The sequence below is a fragment of the Astyanax mexicanus genome, chromosome 11, assembly GCF_023375975.1.
Source record: "Astyanax mexicanus isolate ESR-SI-001 chromosome 11, AstMex3_surface, whole genome shotgun sequence".
NCBI lineage: Eukaryota > Metazoa > Chordata > Actinopteri > Characiformes > Acestrorhamphidae > Astyanax > Astyanax mexicanus.
In genome coordinates, this window is record NC_064418.1 from 49744619 (window position 1) to 49767611 (window position 22993).

The 22993-nt window shown below is 37.7% G+C and overlaps 1 protein-coding gene and 1 long non-coding RNA gene across 2 annotated transcripts in view; one reads left to right on the forward strand and one right to left on the reverse strand.

The window, feature by feature from the left end:
- LOC125804967 (uncharacterized) overlaps positions 1–15729 on the forward strand; it is a 193138-nt gene extending 177409 nt beyond the window's left edge. Inside the window, exon 2 of the long non-coding RNA XR_007441184.1 lies at positions 15683–15729. This is a non-coding gene — a long non-coding RNA (uncharacterized LOC125804967). The remainder of the gene's footprint in view (positions 1–15682) is intronic.
- LOC103022001 (actin-related protein 2/3 complex subunit 2) lies at positions 281–20115 on the reverse strand. The gene is made up of 10 exons (XM_022663917.2): positions 19865–20115; positions 16982–17016; positions 16475–16587; positions 14610–14655; positions 12531–12717; positions 11429–11522; positions 10200–10326; positions 5009–5109; positions 3783–3883; positions 281–528 (listed from the first exon to the last, which is right to left on the reverse strand). The coding sequence occupies exons 1-10, from the start codon at positions 19936–19938 to the stop codon at positions 507–509; spliced, it is 900 nt and encodes a 299-aa protein (XP_022519638.1). The 5' UTR covers positions 19939–20115; the 3' UTR covers positions 281–506.
- Positions 20116–22993: the final 2878 nt, after the last annotated feature.

Genomic DNA, 22993 nt, shown 5'->3' on the forward strand with positions numbered 1-22993 from the left:
ATCTTCACAGCAAAGCTCCAGAATTCAGTAGACAGTAGCGATATTTACTCCAACAAAAGCCCAAAAACACTGTTCTGGTTTCAGTGTGTAGATAATAAAAAAATAACTTCACTTTTTTATAAGACTGGTTTATTCATGATGTTTTATGATGTCAAATACAGATAACTGATCAGGCATGACGAAGAGACGGTGAGAGACGTGGAGGAATACTGCATCAGACGTTCATCAGACGACACACAGAAAGGCGAGGACAACGTACCAAAATGTCCAAATCAATGAGAGGCTTAAGCGTATCAAAATTATTCATTTTCTAAGTCCCAGATTCTGATTTAAATCCTAAATACATGAAGGAATTAGTTGTGTCCACTGGTGGGTTTGTGGACGTTTGAATGGAGACGCTGGAGCACAACCCAACATTAGGGAGCGTGTTGTAATCCGCTGAGCACTCGGGCTGTGCTGGCTGGTCTCAACATGGTCCTGTAGGAGTGTTTGGTCACTGAGTTGCACTAGCGAGAAAAGGTCTTGCCCCTGGAAACAGAAAATAATTCAGATAAAAGTCACAACAAGAAATTATCAGCTAAAAAACACAGACATTTTGCAGCTACATGCAGTTTAGAACTTAACATCACCCGGGTTACTTTTTATATATATATTTTTACTCATAATTATACACATTTTTTAGACAAGCAATGCACATACAGGTGTTGGAGAATGAAACTGAAACACCTGGTTGAGGTGCACATTGAATTCTGCGTGATTTGATCAGCCGTGGTTTTATGTTTTTTGGATACAATCCGGGTTAGCACCCGAACATCCCTTTCAGACAGCTTCCTCTTACAGCGTCCACAGTTAATCCTGTTGGATGTGGTTGGTCCTTCTTGGTGGTATGCTGACATTACCCTGGATACCGTGGCTCTTAATGCATCGCAAAGACTTGCTGTCTTGGTCACAGACGCTCCAGCAAGACGTGCACCAACAATTTGTCCTCTTTTGAACTCTGGTATGTCTCCCATAATGTTATAGTGTGCATTGTAATATTTAGAGCAGAACTGTGCTCTTACCCTGCTAATTGAACCTTCAAACTCTGCTCTTACTGATGCAATGTGCAATTAATCTGGAATCAGTAACACATTATTATTTTTTTAAATGCAAACTAATGACAACACAATATTTGACCCCAATTTCAGCTGTAACTGCCCCGCCCCACACAATGCACAGCTTTATTTTTTTTTGGAGAAGTTTGCTTTCTAGAAATTATAGTGTGGGAGCGTAATTTACTAGGTGCTGCAGCAGCAAGTTAAGTTCCCTCTTGCTCATTTTTTGTTGTTTTAGCATTTATGTTTAAATATCCTCTACAAAAAAAAGAAACAAGTGAGATTAATCACAGTTAATCCCAGAAGATTTTGTTTGTGATTAATCTGATTACATTTTTTAAATCGATTGACACTGTTAGTATTGAACCAAATATTTTCTATATAAATTTACATTAGCTTTCATTCATTTTAAGATTAGTGGTGTCAATCACATAAAAAATGAATTGCATTAAATCACAACAATATTCTGTGCTTGAATTATGATTAAAATCTGAGATTTAATCCATATATCAGTGTAAATACAAATAAATCCACATTCTGAATTCGACAGTATTAAACTTTAGTAGTTTATGTTACTAAAAACCCTATTTTAATACACATAATACACAGCTGTCTAAGAAATCACATCGTCTGCTAACAGACAATTTAAAAAGGTTAAATCTACATAAAAAAAGTTTAGTCTATTTAAGTTTAACAAGCACTGTGGAATTTCATATTTCCATATCTAGACTTCCTCAAATAAGCACAAATCCAACTACAAATATGTACGACTTTAAAGGTTTCCGGAATGACTTCGACCCCCTCCCACCGTACACAGGGCTGTGTGTGTGTGTGTGTGTGTGTGTGTGTGTGTGTGTGTGTGTGTGTGTGTGTGTGTAATGGGTTATTTTACTGGGTAAACTTTAACACACATAAAAACCTAAAACCATGGAAACACTGCTGTTCTCAGGAATTCCTGCCTAAAAAAAACAGAAAATAGCTGAGCTGCTTCCTCATCAGCCTCTCTGAAGCTGCAGAAACACGTAAAACTTATCGTACATTCCCGACTACGCACATTTATAAACGTAGACAGGGCTAAAGTGTACGCACACGCCTCTTTATCAGAGGTTTTGAACCTTTTTCCCCCCTATAAAATCCTTTTTAGGGTTTTAACCTATCCTTTATTTTACAATCATTCCATATTTGGCTATCTCGACTAAACTTTTCTTTTATATTACTAAAAAAAAAAAAATTATTATTATAAGCCAAAAATGAAGCACAATCCCATTTCTCTGTTGCATTGAGGGACACTTAAAAGACCTTGTGATGTCAAAGCAACAGCAAAATATCTTTCTATTATATGAATCAGACTCTCATACATTTCTCCCAAATTTCAAATAAAAATATTGTCGTCATTTAGAGCATTTATTTACAGAAAATGAGAAATGGCTGAAATAACAGAAAAAAAGATGCAGAGCTTTCAGACCTCAAATAATGCAAAGAAAACATGAAGTTCATATTGTTCATAGTGTTAAGAGTTCATAAAAATAACAATATTTAGTGGAATAACTCTGGTTTTTAATCACAGTTTTTTTTCATGCATCTCGGCATCATGTTCTCCTCCACCAGTCTTACACACTGCTTTTGGATAACTTGGATATTCTGGTTTGTTTAAGACTAAATATTTCAGCATGTGTTCCTGTATTGATGTAAAAAAATTTGAAAGCTATAGTTTGTTGTTTATTACCGTTTATATTGCGCTATATAAAATATTTTGATAAACCTCGCAGTGTGTGTGTGTTTTTGTGTGAGTGTGTGTGTGTTTGTGTGTGTGTTGTTTTTGGCCGTGCTGCTTGGCTGAGTTCTAAAGCTCACAGCGGGGGATTGTGGGTAAACAGAAAAAGGCAGAGTTTTAATCTGCAGGCCTGATCTTCATTCTGGCAGGTCAGACTGTAGGAAGCAACACACGGGTTAATCTTTTATCCTCTATAAATACGGCTGATTATTATTGTGACACCAGCTTTGTATGAACGTGTTATCTAATTAATCATAACCACACTGAATTATCATGTCAAAAGAACAAGAAAGAACCTCAGAGAACCCACAGGTATGCTCAACCCGCTGCTCCACTCTTCCCTATGAGTTAAAATCTAAATCAACTGTGATAAAGTCAACTCATGTCATGATCACTAATTTTGCTTGTCTGGACAATAAACTCTATAGAAAGAATTGTGATAAACTATATTATTGTCATTTTAGGACAATTTCATGCCACTAATACTAATATTACTACTACTACTACTACTACTACTAATAATAATAATAATAATAATAATAATAATAATACAGGAGTATTACAAATAAAACAGTGATGATTAGGGATGGGATTTACAATATTATCACAATATGTTGCCCATTGTTAATCGATTTTTCCCCTCAACTAAAATTCTATATATACACACAGCTGTGGAGAAAAATAAAAGAATTGTTTCTTTGATTTTACCAAATTGAAAACACACATATATATATTTATACATAGAATATAATCAAGAGGAAGATGGATGATCACAAGCCATCAAACCACCAAACTGAACTGCTTGAATTTTTACACCAGGAGTAAAGCAGCATAAAGTTATCCAAAAGCAGTGTGTAAGACTGGTGGAGGAGAACATGATGCCAAGATGCATGAATATAATAGAGGATACTCACGAGATCGTCTTCATCTCCTTCTTTTCGGCGTCGGGTCGAGCTCGGTTCAGAACCTTCAGGAAGTCAGAGGTTTTGGCTCTCATGCGGGTGTGGATGTAAGCCTAAAACAGCAGGAAACAGTCAATATACTACAATAAAAACTACAATACACTGAACATGTTTACACACATTAGATTATACATTCATGAACCATTATAGCACCACGTATGCTTCCTGTAATGTATTACAGTCTGTCAGAATGAATGAGTGGATCATATGAACATTATATAGCATTATAGAGCGCCCCCTACTCTTCCTGTAGTGTATTACAGTCTGTCAGAATGAGCGTGTAGGTCATATGAACTTTATAGAGTATTATAGAGCGCCCCCTACTCTTCCTGTAGTGTATTACAGTTTGTCAGAATGAGTGAGTGGATCATATGAACATTATAGAGCATTATAGAGCGCCCCCTACACTTCCTGTAGTGTATTACAGTCTGTCAGAATGAGTGTGTGGATCATATGAACATTATAGAGCATTATAGAGCGCCCCCTACACTTCCTGTAGTGTATTACAGTCTGTCAGAATGAGTGAGTGGATCATATGAACATTATAGAGCATTATAGAGCGCCCCCTACACTTCCTGTAGTGTATTACAGTCTGTCAGAATGAGTGTGTGGATCATATGAACATTATAGAGCATTATAGAGCGCCCCCTACACTTCCTGTAGTGTATTACAATCTGTCAGAATGAGTGAGTGGATCATATGAACATTATAGAGCATTATAGAGCGCCCCCTACGCTTCCTGTAGTGTATTACAGTTTGTCAGAATGACTGAGTGGATCATATGAACATTATAGAGCGCCCCCTACACTTCCTGTAGTGTATTACAGTCGGTTAGAATGAGTGTGTATTATAAGAACAATTATACAGCATTATAAAGCATTATAGAGTGCTTTTGTTTGTAAATAATTATTCATTAACCCTTTTTTCTATAATAGATGCTGCCAACAGTTCTACTTATAAGTTTTTTGTACTTTTTCCCCAGTCTACAAATAAAACAAAGGGCTCTCAAGACTGCACTGTACCACCCTGGAAAAACACAGCTGAGATTATGCATTAACAGAGCTGTAATCTTCCTCTCTAAACCCACATATTTGCTGAGAGTGGGCTGAGGAAGTGGTCAGAGCCGGCTGTGTGCTGACGGACGGTGAGATCAGAGGCTGAGCGTGGGCTGAGCTCACCTTCGAACACTTTATGTGGTAGTGCAGGTAGTCCCTGAAGGTGTGGATGAGGTTGATGGTGTTGTCTCTGGCGTTGGCGTTCGTATGACGGGGAAACAGAACTACAGGAGACAAGAGATTTACATTAGAAAATCAAAATTCAATGTTTTTATTTTTTTTCCTAACATTGGATGACTTCAGTATTCATTTACAGACTATGAAGACACACATAAGGAATCATTTAGTAACTTAAAAGTGTTAAACAAACCAAAAATACTCTGAGAAGAAGCTTTTAGATGCTCTTATCTGGAGAGTTTGTTGTGTTAACTTGTGGTTTCTGAGGCTGGTAACTCTGATTAACTTATCCTGTACAACAGAGGAAACTCTCGGATCTTTCCTGGGGCGGTCCTTATGAGTGCCAGTTTCATCGAACCTTTTTAATGATTCTGGGTTTTTGGTTTTTTTTTTTGCATGTTTTTCTTCATAGTTGATTGATGACCAATCCAAATTATTTTTGTTGGGGGCCAGAAAGAGAAATATATTTGTCACGGGCCACAGACTGTATAATAAAACAAATAATGAAATATACCACTTCAAATAATATTTTTTTCCTGATTATTTCATTTACACATAATTTTATTCCTTTATCTTTGACAGTGTTGTGTAAACTAAGATTTTTCAATGTTTAATTTCATGATGTCTCCTTATTTTAAAGTCCTTAATTACGGCGACTTTTAGACTCTTAGGCCCGTTTTTCTGCGCTGGAAATGCGCACCCTCTCCACTTTTAGACTCTTTGGACCGATTTTCTGCTCTAAAACTGCGCACTCTCTCCGCTTTTAGACTCTTTTGCCACGTTTTTCTGCGCTAGAAATGCGCACTCTCTCCGCTTTTAGACTCTTTTGCCCCGTTTTTCTGTGCTAGAAATGCGCACTCTCTCCGCTTTTAGACTCTTTTGCCACGTTTTTCTGCGCTAGAAATGCGCACTCTCTCCGCTTTTAGACTCTTTTGCCCCGTTTTTCTGTGCTAGAAATGCGCACTCTCTCCGCTTTTAGACTCTTTGGACCGATTTTCTGCTCTAAAACTGCGCACTCTCTCCGCTTTTAGACTCTTTTGCCACGTTTTTCTGCGCTAGAAATGCGCACTCTCTCCGCTTTTAGACTCTTTTGCCCCGTTTTTCTGTGCTAGAAATGCGCACTCTCTCCGCTTTTAGACTCTTTTGCCCCGTTTTTCTGTGCTAGAAATGCGCACTCTCTCCGCTTTTAGACTCTTTGGCCCGTTTTTCTGAGCTGGAAATGCGCACTCTCTCCGCTTTTAGACTCTTTGGACCGATTTTCTGCTCTAAAACTGCGCACTCTCTCCGCTTTTAGACTCTTTTGCCACGTTTTTCTGCGCTAGAAATGCGCACTCTCTCCGCTTTTAGACTCTTTTGCCCCGTTTTTCTGTGCTAGAAATGCGCACTCTCTCCGCTTTTAGACTCTTTTGCCCCGTTTTTCTGTGCTAGAAATGCGCACTCTCTCCGCTTTTAGACTCTTTGGCCCGTTTTTCTGAGCTGGAAATGCACACCCTCTCCGCTTTTAGACTCTTTTGCCCCGTTTTTCTGCGCTAGAAATGCGCACTCTCTCCGCTTTTAGACTCTTTTGCCCCGTTTTTCTGTGCTGGAAATGCGCACCCTCTCCACTTTTAGACACTTTGGCCTGATTTTCTGCTCTAGAAATGCTCACCCTCTCCACTTTTAGACTCTTTGGCCCGTTTCTGACACTTAGCGTTTAAACTTTGAATCTCACATTATAAAAACCTGCTTAACAGCGGGCCAACTTTCATTCTATTTCTAAAATACCTCGCGGGCCGCTCCAAAAAAGGAAACGGGCCGCAGTATAGTATAGTATTAATGTACAAAGCAAAACACTTCAAAATAATGAATAAAAACTTTGACTGGTACCGTAGGTCAGTCAAACTGAATTACAAGACACTATTAAACACTAAGTGTGTTGACTGCAGTGTGTTAAAGAAGCTGGGACTGTATAAATGTTACACACTATAAATCATACTATAAAACAGAAACTTCTTAACTAAATAATTTAGTCCAGAATGTCTATAAACTAAAAATAAATGTGATTTTACTTCAGGATTAATCAGCAGCACATCTTATCTAAACAAAGATCAGATCAGTATTATTATAAGATAGCATTAAGAGACTCCATGCAGGGAAAAAGCTACTGAAACGCAACATGCACATGTAATACAAATATGTACAACAGCTAAGTAAATTGACAGACAGCTGATTAAAATCCAGCCACAGAAAAATAAACAGAAAATTATAATCTGCAAAGCAAATAACCCGTGATCTGTGTGTGTACTGTGTGGGTTATACTCGTCAAAACAAGTACACAGTTAAAACATACACATTCTGTATTTTACCAAATTAAAAACCTCTGGAATATAATCAAGAGGAAGATGGATGATCACAAACCATCAAACCACCAAACTGAACTGCTTGAATTTTTACACCAGGAGTAAAGCAGCATAAAGTTATCCAAAAGCAGTGTGTAAGACTGGTGGAGGAGAACATGATGCCAAGATGCATGAAAAAAAAAACAACCAGGGTTATTCCACCAAATATTGATTATTTCTGAACTTTTAAAACTTTATGAATATGAACTTGTTGTCTTTGTATTATTTGAGGTCTGAAAGCTCTGCATCTTTTTTGTTATTTCAGACATTTCTCATTTTCTGTAAATAAATGCTCTAAATGAGAATATATTTGAGTGGAATTTGGTAGAAATGTTGTCTGTAGTTTATAGAATAGAATAAAACAACAATGTTCATTTTACTCAAACATAAACCTATAAATAGCAAAATCAGAGAAACTGATTCAGAAACTGAAATGGTCTCTGGGAGGTTGGGTAACCTGTGCTGATATTTACAGTAATAATAAACACCGAGCTCTTCCGCACAGAGCCCACTAAATCAACACCGGCCAGGTGATAAAGAGCAGCAGATGTGTATTGGCGGTTGGAGGGCGTGGCCACTGTCTCTACAGTGTTTATACAGCAGGAGGAGGAGCTGGATGATCAGAGATCTTCAGAGATATTCAGGATCTGAACACACACGGGTGTGTCTATACAGAGCAGCACATGAAACAGGGGGCGTTTTCACTAGTTTGCATATAAATTAGGACTGAGGGGTGTGGTTAAATGGGCCAGGCTGTGTCAAGAGGTCATGAGATACCTGCTGATGGTGTGCTCCCTTCTGATTGGTCAGTGATAAGCTTTTGTTTTAAACAATAACAGTCTGGTCTGCAGATAAAAGATGAGGGATAGATAAACTTCCTGTGGGAGGAGGTGGTCTCTCTGCCAGGAATGTACTGGTAGGTAGAATATGTAATTTTAAGAGTAGCGTTTAGATTCACTGCCCCATGCCCAACCAAACTGGGATTTCCCACCACTTTCCTCGGGTCGGGTTGAGTCGGGCTTAAGAAAATTATGCTTAAAATACAAATAATTGTTTGTTCAGAAAGTATTTAAAAGTAGACGAAAATGTCATTCTTGTTCTATTTCGGTTTAATGATTGTGCAGTGCTTAGCCTTATTTTTTATATGCTAAATATTAAAATATTTAAAAATTGTATTTTTCTTAACTATGTTAAATTAGATTAGATTAGAGGAAAGTCATTCAGACTAGGGGTGGGCGATATGGCTCTAAAATAATATCACGATATTTCAGGGTATTTCATAAAATAATATAATGCAGCAAATAATATTGCAAAATATTTAGTGCATGCATATAAACTGATATAAACTAAAACAATTATACAATAAATACACCTAAAGCTTCACAGTAAATAATAGACTACTTTTAAGACAGAACAGCCCTATTATCACAATATGGATTTTTAATATCATGATATTTCTGTGTCACGATATACTGTATACGATATAATATTGCCCACCCCTAATTCAGACATCATTCTTTTAGCCTAATTTACCGATGTTTAAGCTTTGGGTCATTGTTCGCATTGTTTGTGTTTTAATCTTTTAAAGATCTTTTCTTAATAAACGTTTTTAATAGGTCTGTGCTTTTTCAGTATTGTAATCTTAATTAACGTCATTCTGAACAGATTTTGCTCATTCAAACAGCCTGAAATTGTTTTAAAAAGCGCAGTTTTAACACTCTACTTACTAAAAAAAATGTTGGGTTTAAATCGGGTTCAGGCTCATAATGACAGGTTATGGGGCGGGTTGGGGCAGGCTTGGGTTGGGCTGGATTTTTTGGACCAAATTTAAGCTCTAATTCAGAGGATTTTTACACAGGAGGAGTGCTTTTACTTATAAAGCTCCCCAGGCCTGGAATAACCTTCCTGAAGATGTCCGGGTCCCAGACACAGAATATTAAAATGTAGACTGACAACTTTCTTGTTTAGTTTAGCTTTTGGTAATTAATGTTAAATAACTGTGGTAAACAGTTAATAGATGCTGCTATAGATGGTGCTATTGTCCATTACAACCCTTTTGAATAAAACAGCCTAACTAAAGGGAGAGAGCCAAAAGATAACAGACATGGAGGCTCCCTGAAACACTGGCACGCAATCAGTGTAAGTTGGTGGATGGTGAAATGGGTGCCTCCATGTCTATGTTACCTTCTGGCTCTGTCCCTTTAGGAAGGTTGTAATATTTAGATCACATTATCTCCAGAAGCAGCATATAAACTGAAGCAGTAGAGTAATATTATAAAAAGATTTTACACTAATATGACTTGATTCTGCATCATTTCACAGTTTTGGTGAGTGATCTCCCGTTCAATTTACCCAGAGTTTCCCAGAACCGCAGTGACAGAGCAGCTATTCTGTTTATTACAGTCAGTGGAGCAACAGTAGGATCTTAAATCTCACATTTAAAAAGGTAAATACACTGCATAAAGCTTTTTTAAACGCCATAACTGCAGAAGGTGTGTACTGTACACAGCCTGTATTAGTTTTAGCAATGTTGTGTGATAAGTGAGGGCATATTCACTCATCATTACAAGCATGATTCATATCTGTGTTGAAATAAAGCTGTTTAAAGTGATTTTTTTGACGTTTCTTTGTACGATTAGTTTTAATGTCACAAGGTTTTGTAGCAGTATGTATTATAAGGGGGTGATCAGATGACACCTTTTCAAACCATTACATATGACTTCATATGAGAACAGTGTATTTATGGCGAGAGCAGGTACCGAAGGTGATGTATCCGATGTTGTCTCCGACGGCAGCGTCCGTGTCCTTCAGCTCCAGAGGAGGCTCTCTGTGACTGAACAGAACCTGAGGAGCCGTATGACTGGCACGCCTACCCTCCTTAAACTCCTGCAGAGAGAGAGAGAGAGAGAGAGAGAGAGAGAGAGAGAGAGAGAGTAAGAGAGAAAGAGAGAGAGAGAGAGAGACAAGGTATAATTAAAGTGAAGGTCAAAAAAGCTCAGGAATACAACGCAAGGTAATTATCTAATTATTCAGCTCAAAAGGTGTACAATCTTTAAGAGTCACACTCCCAGTCTGTCATGCTCTGTCATCATTAACACATTCCTTCATTCAGCTGAAAGAACTTCAGTAATCATAACAGGACATGCCAAACCAGATTAATCAAAATATGTGACATCAAACGATTGGGTTCACCCAGCTTTTCAATACGTTTTCACTAAATCAGCAGGTTTACTTTTCCCAACTGTTTGCCAAAGGGTATTTTGCAGCCAAAAAATGTATAATTGTGAAGAGGTAGAGTTGGTATACATAATACACTCTAATCTTATCCATATTATGAGAAGCAAGAACTACTCAACTAAGCAAAGAAAAAAATACTTTAAGAAGAAATGAAGGTCAGTCAAACCGAAAAGAAGAATTTCAAAATCTGCAAAAACCATCAAAAATGATATGATGATAAAACTGGCACTCATCAGGACCACTCCAGGAAAGGAAGAGCAATAGCTAATCAGGAGTTCCCAGCCTCAGAAACCACAAGTTAACAAACAGCTCCCCAGATAAGAGTATTTAAATACTTTACAGAGTATTTTGGTTTGTTTTTAACACTTTTAAGTTACTACATGATTTCTAGATCACTTCCTTATTAATTTACTATGTAGGGAAAAAAAGTACATTAGATTAAAAAAATACATAAAAACACACTTTCGTGGCTGCTGAGGTGAAAACAGTGACTCAGTGTTCATGGATTAAGAAGGGGGGAAATGCTGGTTTTAACTCATGGCTGCTGGTTTTTAAGTCATTTCTGAAGGTGTGCAGGAAGTGTCCGTCTGCCAGAAGCAACAAGCAGCAGCATGAAGGAGAAATTCTCTGGAGCTCTGCTGAACTGGAACTGAAACTTACGAACCTCTCAAACCTGTGTGACAGTGACTGACGGTGAGTGAGAGTGTGTTTGTGTGTGTTTTTTGTGCTGATAATCTCCACAGAGACGAACCTGCATGAACACTTTTCCAATGACAACATCATCATCGTCCTTAAAGACCGTGCTGAACACCACCGTCACACGGTCCTTCTTCGCCTCCAGGTACCTGAAAACGCACACACAGAAAAATATATTCTTCAAATTTCATGAACAATCAAAAAATGATTAATTAGAACCAGTAAGAGTGCTTATCTGAACTACCTAGGGCCCAATCTTGAAACAGTTCTGTTCTGGCTTATAATAACTATAATATGTCACCAACAGAGGGCGCTGCACAGCAGCGGTGAACACGGTTTGCGCTACAGAACCTAGTATTCTTCGAAACCCGCTGCGAATGGACGTTCCTGGTTTTAAAACCTACGTTTGTTGTTAGAAGCGCGGCGAGCGACTCATAATTAGGTTCGCGAACAAGTACGATGCTGTTTTATGTAAATGGATACATGCTATTAGCACTGTGCAGCTTGATTAAAGCATGTTAGTGTGTTTTTGCTATCATAACGACAGGAAAAGTACACCTTGTGTGCCTCGAAATGCGTAAAATGTATGTACTATTTCTCTTAATCATGGGTGTGGTTAATTTTGGTCGTAACGTGAAATAATAAAGCAATCATAGTGTCACTTGCTCATCATTCCCTTTAAGAGCCAGGTGAGCTCTGACTTGGGCGAATTGCTATTTTAACGGTGCAGCTACCTGGACGCCTCTCAGCAGAGGAAACTGACACTCGTTCATTCTGTTCACTGTTGATGTAAAGTTGTGTTTGTACACTGATGTATGTTCATGTGTGTGTAACTAGCAGGTGTGTAGATATATAGTCAGAAGCACCATTGCTATTTAAAATGATGCAGAGGGAAGGCATGAAAATAGACTGCTGGCGGGGTGCAAGATAGCAATGAGCATGGCTGTAAGATAGAACCCATAATCTGATTACTGCAGAACATTTATAGATATTTGGATAATCAGATAATGGGAAAAGTTTACATGTAAGCAATTAAGTTTTCTATTTAAAACTTTAATTTCTAACTGTGTTTCCTTGTACAACACTACGTGATACTTTAAAAGTGCTTAATAAATTGGTAAATTATTATAATTATTACTACTACTACCACTACTTACATGGACTCGTCGTCTCTGTAATGGACGACGGCCCGCTGCTCGCCCTCGCGGCCTTCCTCCTGAAACTTGAAGTATTTCTCAAATACAGAGGCGAAGCAGTTCCTCTTCAGCATGCCGGCCTGGTGCACCGCTTCCTCTTTATTAGCCGGCAGATTGTCCAGATCGAACAGCAGCGAGACGTTATAGCCTACAACACACCCACACACACACACACACACATTCAGCTCAGCTCTGCTTCAGTAATCAGAACATTTATAACTCATAGAGAGAGACTACAAACCCTGGTATAACACTGTTAACCAATCAACATACATTAAAACGATCTTAAAATCAATGGACTTTAAAGTAGCACATTTAGTGTCGGCCCATTTGGTTGTTTTCCAGCATACAATAAATACATCAGCAAGTATTGGTTTGAAATATTGGCCATACTATATAATTCTAATATCATCATTCATCCCTAAAGAATATATATGTTGCCCATAATTATACAGTGATTCTCAAAATATCACAAGGCAGTTCACTACGATACTTCACAGCATCTGTTTTACTGAGATAAAATACTCCTAAATAATCAAATACCAGCAATTATGGATTTATTGGTGTTTCTATTTCAAACAGTTTAACGACCAACATTCTTCACCGCAGGTTTAATAAGCCTATTTATTAGATTATAGCGCCACCATGTGGAGTAAACAAGATTAACTTTGGGGCGAGTCTTAGGGAGGAGTTTAGAGCAAACATGTTTTAATAAAAAATATATATATATTTTTTTTTTTATAAAAACACATTCTGTTAATGTATTGCAAAATAAAACCATACGATGTATCACAAAACTGATCCTTTGTCCCATCCCCTCGATTATTGCTGACTCCACCCTCAGCTTGAATTTTAAAAAGGGGTAAAAAAAAAAAAAAAAGGAGGGGGGAAGGAAAGTTTGGGAGGGGCACTGGGTGATGTATGGGTTTAGGGGCGGGGCAAACGGGAGAGATGATTGGGCTAAGCAGTGTGCCTCTGATAGCATTAAGATGCAGGCGGTTCTAAGTGAGCAGAGGGGGGTGGTATTATTGATTGACTGATCTACATATCCTCGCCTATAGCACAGTTGAACCTGAGAGGAGCTGCAAAGGCAGAAAACACCACAATAAAAGTGTTTTTTAAAGGTTAGGAACATATCTTTTACATTACATTACATTACATTTGGCAGACGCTTTTGTCCAAAGCGACTTACAATAGTCAAGTACAAAGTAATAGGAATTAAGATAAACCATTTTTAGATAGGGCTTAAAGGAGGTCGAAGGGAAATAAAGGGATAGAGGAGTGAAGGAGGGGAAGAAGGAAATGAGGTTAGAAGTAGTTAGTGTGTTAGAGGTGTTAGGAGAGTAAGTGCTCTTTGAAGAGCTCTGTCTTCAGGAGTTTATTAAAGATAGTGAGAGATTCTCCTGATCTGGTAGTAGAAGGTAGTTAGTTAGAGGTGTTAGGAGAGTAAGAGCTCTTTGAAGAGCTCAGTCTTCAGGAGTTTATTAAAGATAGTGAGAGATTCTCCTGATCTGGTAGTAGAAGGTAGTTAGTTAGAGGTGTTAGGAGAGTAAGTGCTCTTTGAAGAGCTCTGTCTTCAGGAGTTTATTAAAGATAGTGAGAGATTCTCCTGATCTGGTAGTGGAAGGTAGTTTGTTCCACCATTGGGGAACTCTGTATGAGAACAGTCTGGATTGCTTTGTGTGAATGTTTGGCAAAGCGAGGCGACGTTCATTGGAGATGAATGTGAACATATCTCATCTAATAATTACCAAAAATATGGCATTATAAACTTTAAAAACATGAGAATCATTAGCTGAAAAACCCAAATGAATCTCTGCAGTTAACCACAACAGCTTTCCAGCAATTCCCTCATTTCATATACGTCTTTCCAGACTGTCCTACTCGTGTATAGATGTATATACAGTAGGTTTAGGTCGGCTGTCAAAAAAAAAGCTTATATGGAAGAAATAAAGTAGTATGACCTCTGCCTGCTTTGGGTGAGTGAAAATGTGAGGTGAGAAACTGAAGCAAAAATAGAGAAAAAGAGGATCAGCTTACCATCTTCTGCTGGAACTAGCAAGTTTCCGTACACCCTCTTCAGCAGCTGAAACCAAACACAGCATGAATATTATTATATCATTTTTATTTAAATATTTAAGCAGGGATACATAAATAAAGAAATAAAGAAAAACAATGAATAAAAAGAGGTGTGTCCAAACTTTTGACTGGTAGAGTATATTGAATTAGTTATAAAACTATACACTGGTTAAATATCTGAAGCTATCGTAACTGGCCTGCTGTCTAGAAACCTTTGTACATACAGTGTGTATTTAAGGCCCATCTATTTTAGGAGTTTTGTGTCACTAATAAACCCATAAGTGACATTTATCTCTCAGAGCGCTCATGCTAAAGTTACATGACTTCCTGTGTCAGAGGCGAGTCAGAGGCGAGTTCCTCTTTTATAAATAAAAAAAACAGAAAGCATCGACAGCCTACGCTTAGACCGATCACACTGATCATACGACACCGCCGGACAGGAAACGCAGTGTGTAAAAAATGTGACTGCATCAATAACATCAATAATATTTACTCCAGTGTTGCCAAGCTAGATCACCTGCCCGAGTCGAGCACAAATCTGATTGGCTGCAGCGTAAACCACACCAGTTATGTAACTACAGCTGAGACTAATATAATAATAACACATATACTACAGGCCTATTTTAGCAATCTTTAGGCAACAATCAAGCAGCTTTATTTAGGGCATGCCAGCGTGTATCTTTGCTATCGTAACGACGGGAAAAGTACACCTTACGTGATTTGAAACGCTTAAAGAGAATGATGACTTTGGTGGATTGCTATTGTAACGGTGCAGCTACCTGGACGTGTTCAACAAACTCTTCTCAGCAGAGGAAACTGAGCTGCTGGTTGACGCTGTGAAGGAGATCCAGCAGCTCATTTACGGGAACAGCAATGTTATTTTATTTACTATTCTGTTTATTGTTGATGTAAAAGTTGGGTTTGTGCTGCTGTGTGTTCATGTGTGTGTAATAAGTGGGGGTGTACGCTCGGCTCGGCACGGCGCCTGTGTTACCGAGATAGCGATGAACGTCTGACTGTTGGCATCTGTCTAGGTTGTATTCAGTCAGTGGAGCTCCTGTGTTTTCTGTTACCAAGATAAACAAGCAAAACTCCAGAAATGTACCTGAACACACCTCATTTCCAGAACACCACGCCCATCAGTGTAGATATATTCAGAAGCTCTGCTGCTGTTTAAACCAGCACTGACCTTCCTTCTGACCGCAGACTGAACCAGAAACCCTGTGCTGCAATCCTTCACCACCCTGCAGTTCCTGACATGAGTTTCTGTTTGTCTGCTTTCCTTCTTTCACCCTAATTTAGTCATTTCCAGTTAAAAACCACAGTACTGTACAAGCCAAACTCTGCTCTGCTAGTGAAAGACCCTCGCCGATCCGTTGCCAACTAATCTCCGAACAGTCTCAGACGACCAGCAAATATTCAACATGTTAAATATCTGACCCAGTCTGTGACTGGGAGTCAGGAGCAGCGGCTAAATGCTGCCAAAGGGATCACTAAGAAAGAGAAATAGAACCACAGGTCCAAAACACATCTCCTGATTTACCAGACCTGTTTATGAAGAGTCTGACCACTTTGCAATGTTGCAGATTATGTCTACTCAATTAAAAGAAGTCTGAATAGAATAAACCATTGTGTCCACCTTGATTCATTTAACTTCATTTATTTTTTTAGGATATTAAAACATTTTCATATTCCAATTCCACCATTTAAATAACATAAATAATCAGCATAATTAAAAGCTCATTGTGTTTTAACAGTAATGTGTAACTATGATATTATGCTACTCTATTATCATGTTATAAGCAGACAGACACAGGTCAGCATACCTCATCAGCTCCGTGCTCCTGCAGCTCCTTGTAGAACTTGAGGGATATGCTGATCATCACCTTCGTCTTGTCACCATTGGGATTGGAGATGTGGTACAGCACACCATCGAAATCTACAACACAATACACAAAACAGCTTATTTGTTTAATTCTGTGAAACTGACATTTATATATTAATAAATCCTAATAAACCCATAATTCCTGGTATTTTATTTTTTAGGAGTATTTTATTCTCTGATGCTGTAACACAGATGCTGAGAAGTATCAGAGAATTGTATTGTGATATATTGAGTATCACAGAATCAAACTATTGTGATAATATCATTTCCCATCACAAGAATACCCTATTCATTTAATTAAAGCCACCACATGGTGTAAAAAAGGAGTAGTGAGTCATGTAACAATAAAGTATTAATAACATATAAAGTGATAGATATTTTGTCCCACCCCTAATAATCAATTAACAAAACATGGTGGGAAAAAAGACAAACGGCACACACAACTTACCAGCAAACGTAACTTCAACTGCTTCAGGCTTGTTTCTGAAAACGAGAGATAGAGAGATGAGATTTAATGAGGAGAAAATGGATTTAGACATCTGAAAAGCTTGCAAAATTCTCTCATAGAATATTAAAACGTTCATTAATGATTTTATTAATAAACGGTCTGAAAACTCTGAGAGTAGAGCTTAGATAGGGCCCAAAAAAATCTAGCCTGTCCCGGCCCGAACCCGACCCGGTCATTATAAGCTCGAGCTTGTTTTTTTGTAAGTAAAGCGTTAAAACTGAGCTTTTAAAAACAATTGTGGGATGTTTAAACAAGCAAAATCCGTTCAAAACGATGTCAATTAACATTGTAACACTGAAGAAGCATAGGCCTGTTATTTAAGAACAATGTTTATTAAGAACAGCTACATGTCATGTGCGACAGTTTTATTTGTAACTTTGCTATATATGCAAGTTCAGGTCTGGCATCGGGTCGGGCTCAGAGAGCAGTTTTCCAACATTACGACCCCAAACGACAACTAGCTTGCAGAAGCTAAGGGTAAAGGTAATGAACTTGGCAAGTATTTACCCAATTGAGCACCTGTGGGGCATCCTCAAGCAAACGAATGGTGGAGGAAGACAATGTCATATATATTTAGAGTTGTCCCATGAAAATGTATAATTAAATATTTACAAAAGATGTGATATCAATGTAAAAAGTATAAAAACCCTTAGAATAAATGCCAAGAAGACCCACAGCAGATGTTTTTAGTTAAATATGAATTTGCCAATTTATGTAATGCTCCAAGTTATGAAATGTCAGTCAGTGACAAATGCTGAGAGAAAAATGCACACACCGTATTATGAGGAAAAATAGGAAATAAAATGTATATATTTCATGATTCCTCTAGGAAATTTCCTACAGAGAACAATTTCATACCAAACCCTCACTTTGCATGACTGCTTATATCTCAACCATCTCAACCACATCTTATACAGAAATGTACAAAAAAATTTAATTCCCCTTTCAAATCAAACCCCATTAACTTCTGCTTTGCTAATATTCTTTTTTTTAGAAAGGCTATTCATTGTTAATTAGTGTTCAATTGATTTAATACTAATATAATCCACTAATTATAGTTATAAAATGCTAAATGAAGCATAAAGCTGTATCAGCAGGTCTGCAGGCCACACTCTCCACCCCAGTACTGAGTGTGGTGGTGAATCAGCAGCGTGGTTCAGAGGTGTGGGTTGAGGTTTACTCTGTATTTGTGGTGGAAGACGGAAGTCAGAGAGCTGCTGCATGTTTGGGGCGGGATCAGGTCGAGCAGAGCTGTGAAGCCCGGCCTTATAAGGAGAGAACAGCTGTGTGGAGCAGGTATTCACCCAGCACTCTCACCTGGAGCCAGGTACACAACACCTGCCTCACCATGCATCAATATATTATAGACTAAATACAGATTTACACAGCCAGAGAGAATAAAATTAAATTCAGCTTCCTGCAATGATTTTAATTTTATAAATCTGTATTGCCAATCCTGAAGATCCCATAAAGTTTATATGTAAAATACATTCACATTTCCTCAATCCCCAGGACTAACTAAAGAAACCCCCCTCTACACTGAGGGAACTATATTTTACATTGACAGAGCAATTGAACAATCTGAGATGGAGCAATTGCTCAAACTGTAACAAAGCAATTGAACAAACTGTGACAAAGCAATTGAACAAACTGCTGCAAAACAATTAAACAAACTGTGATGGAGTAGCTAAACGAACTGTTACAGAGCAATTAAACGAACTGTTGTGGAGCAATTAAACAAAGTGTTGCATAACAATTTAACAATATATGGGGGAGCAATTGAAAAAACTGTTGCAGAGCAATTGAATAAAGTAACGGAGCAATTGTTTAAACTGTGACAGAACTATTTAACAAACTGACAAAAAAAATTGACGGAAGTACTTATTTTTTTAATGGAACTACTTAAAAACAGAACAGACTGAAATTGAACTGACTATTTGACAAACTCATGGAACAATTCAGCAAATTTATACAAACGTCCAAAAGATTTAATAACGAAATTATTTAAGAAATTAAACAAACAGATAAATATAACAGATATAAACTGATATAAATATTTAATAAATTAATTTTAACTTTTAATTACAGAATTAACACATTGACAACTTTTATTATTATTAATAGAGGGAACATTTTTAAGTTTCCAAAAATATATATTTTTATACATCGATGTTTTGGGTGCTTAAAAGCATACAGATGTTAAAACTACGGATTAATATATTATATTAACATAATGTTTTGTGTTCAGACAGACAGACAGACAGAGAGACAGCAGATAGACAGACACACACATGTACAGACAGACACACAGCCACACCCCACAGTGTTGATGCTCAGCTGGAATTCTCCGCTCCACCTTAAATACTACCGCAGTTGCCTTCAGGCGCCTCTGTGCTCGAGTGTGCAGCGGATGCGCTATTTAAGGTGGACTGAGGAATTCGGAAAACGATAGAGCCAAATTCGGCTTAGTTTGATATAAAATGTCTTCAGTCTTAGCTTTGGATGATATTTATGCATTTTACTTTAGTTTTTAATCATGAAATAAATCATTTTGGAGCTGAATCTGGTGTTTTAAAAAGGAAAATAGACAGCTAGCTTGTTTAGCTTAGCTAACATAGCTAAGCTAACTACAGTAGATAAGCATGTAAACCTAAAGCTTAGTACGCTACAAGAGCAGCTACAGACAGTATCGGGTTATTTGCATTAAAATAAGCGAGTATAGCGCGTTATAACTGTGATAAACAGGTAATATGTCAGTATATGAGTGTGCAATAGGGTGTTTTAAGGTTTGTTTTTTTAAGGTGGTATGGATATGGGACTCACCCGCCGGCTGCGCTTTCCAGCTTCAGGCTGAGCGTCTCCTCGACGATGCGGTTGTTAATCTCCAGCAGGATCATGATGAGGGAGTTGAGGAGCTGTATTAATCAGTATTAATGTATATTAATGTGTAAAATGGTGAATATGGTGATATTAATATCAGCGCTGATCTCCTGCAGCTGGAACAGCCCCGCACTCTCTCACCGCTTCCGCAATCACAGCCCCGGCCTGCCCGTCCAGCTGCCTGCGCTAAACTCACCATAATAACCAGCCAGCACAGCAGCTGGGTAAGGACCCCTAGCTCAGGTGCTGTTCTGTTGATGGGTATCAGTATATATCAAAGTGTATACAGTCAAAAGTCAGTGAAGCAGTAAAAAGTCAGAAGTTCATTTTATGTTTTTTATCTATCTATCTATCTATCTATCTATCTATCTATCTATCTATCTATCTATCTATCTATCTATCTATCTATCTGCCTGTCTGTCTGTCTGTTTTTTAGGTAAAGATTTTTTTGGTAAAAATAAATATAAAGATAGATTTTAAAGATACAAAAATATAATTGTTAAACTGGTTTAACAAGTCTAATGCGTGCACAATACCCTCTCACAAGAAGACAGCATACCTCAACCATGTGGAATTGCATCTTTCATGCATTGGTCATCACCATATACTACCAGTCTTAAATAAATTAAACACTTAAATTAAAATCATAATACAATTATATTTTTTATTTTATTTCATGGAAGCCTGCAGATAGACCTTTAATTCGTGGGTGCATATGATTAGCTCAGTGAGATGATGCCTGCTGCAGATACTCATCATAACCCCACCCTCAGTGTTGCTGAGTGTAGCCGTGGGCTTCTGGGTGGTGCAGCTTTACGCTTGGTTTGGTTAACAGCGTGGGAAGAATCACTGCTGCTAACAGAAGCAGAGTAAAGGTAAACTATCTAACACCCTGTGCAAGGTGCATTGCAAAGCACATTGCTATCTTACACCCCATTAACAGTCTATTTTCACTCCTTCTGTTTGTATCACCTGAAGTGGTTTCTTCTGCTTTTGTAAATCATCCTTTTTAAGATTGAATGTTTTGTTTATTCTGTGCTCACCATAATTATACAAAGTGCAGAAGAAAAACAGTGATTTACCACCTTCGTTAGGCACACTCACGCTAATAAAAACACTGTCTCTGAGAGTGGAAGTGTATGAAGATCTCTCTATCCAAACAAAGGCCACATTCTTTACACATCACATCAGCACGTTTCCATCTGCAGAAATCACAGCCTTCTGACAATCACAGCTCATCATTCTTTCAGCACCTGCATACGAGGGAAACACAGCTTAAAAAAAGGCCTCACACTTATGTACACATAATTATAATAAAACATTCTGGCAATAATTCAATGGGTATGTTTACAAGCACTGCAGTAATGCGTAAGACATGTACACTACATTGAAACATTAATGTTTCTTCTGAAATTAAGGGTATTAAAAAAGTTTATTAAGCATTTGTTGGAGTTACTGTCTCTAATGTCCAGAAAAGTCTTTCTATTCGATTTTGCAGGAGCATTACTGTGAGGATATTATTGAGTTATTATATTGATTAATGTTCTAATTCATATTATTGCAAAAACTACTCAACTAATGAAGGTCATTAAATCTGAAACATTTCAAGAACTTTGAAAGTATTCTCAAGTTTAGTTACCGCAAAAAGACTATTCAAAATTTTATGATGATGAAACTGGCACTTATCAGGACAACCCCTGGAAAGGAAGAGCGAGAATTTTCTCTGTTGTATAGGATTATTTTATCAGAGTTTCCAGTCTCAGAAATTGCAAGTTAACAAACAGCTCTCCAGATAAGAGCATCTAAATGAGTATTTTGGTTTGTTTAACACTGTTTTTAAGTTACTACATGATTGCTTATGTGTTTCTTCATAGTCTGATAGATCACTTTATAGATTAGATAGATAGATTACTATTTTTTAATGTTTTTGGATTGTTTCTGCGGAGTGTTTGGCGCTGTAAGGGTTAATGTAGGTGGTGTAAGTCACTGTGCATGTCAGTGCTGTTGTGTAATGCAGTGATTTCACAGTGGTCTTTTGTTTGCTATTGATTTCAACAGCATTCCTCTGTTTCATTCTCTCGAAGAACAGGCACGTACCCACCTGTCCCGGCAGAGCTGGGGGTCCTTCTTCACTTCAGTTCTTCAGAGTGAAAGTGTTTACACTGTTTCAGAGCTTTTCATTCAGTGTTTTCTTTATTTAATGTATTTTATTTATTTTTTACATTGTAGATTAATATTAAAGACATAAAAACGATTAAGGAATGCACATGGAATAACGTGGTAAACAGTAAAAAAGTTTTATTCCTCCACATTAATCTCCTGAAGAGGCCAGTGAGCGGAAACACAAGGTATTATAGGTGTTTCTAATAAAGTGGCCAGTGAGCGGAAACACAAGGTATTATAGGTGTTTCTAATAAAGTGGCCAGTGAGCGGAAACACAAGGTATTAAAGGTGTTTCTAATAAAATGGCCAGTGAGCGGAAACACAAGGTATTATTGGTGTTTCTAATAAAGTGGCCAGTTAGTGGAAACACAAGGTATTATAGGTGTTTCTAATAAAATGGCCAGTGAGTGAAGCACAAGGTATTAAAGGTGTTTCTAATAAAGTGGCCAGTGAGCGGAAACACAAGGTGTTATAGGTGTTTCTAATAAAGTGGCCAGTAAGCAGAAGCACATGATATTATAGGTGTTTCTAATAAAGTGGCCAGTTAGTGGAAACACAAGGTATTATAGGTGTTTCTAATAAAATGGCCAGTGAGCGGAAACACAAGGTATTATTGGTGTTTCTAATAAAGTGGCCAGTTAGTGGAAACACAAGGTATTATAGGTGTTTCTAATAAAATGGCCAGTGAGTGAAGCACAAGGTATTAAAGGTGTTTCTAATAAAGTGGCCAGTGAGCGGAAACACAAGGTGTTATAGGTGTTTCTAATAAAGTGGCCAGTAAGCAGAAGCACATGATATTATAGGTGTTTCTAATAAAGTGGCCAGTGAGTGGAAACACAAGATATATGTTTGTATGGAATTTCGGAAAGCTGTGTTATTTGTGTATAAACTGGGTTTAAAGTCTGTATA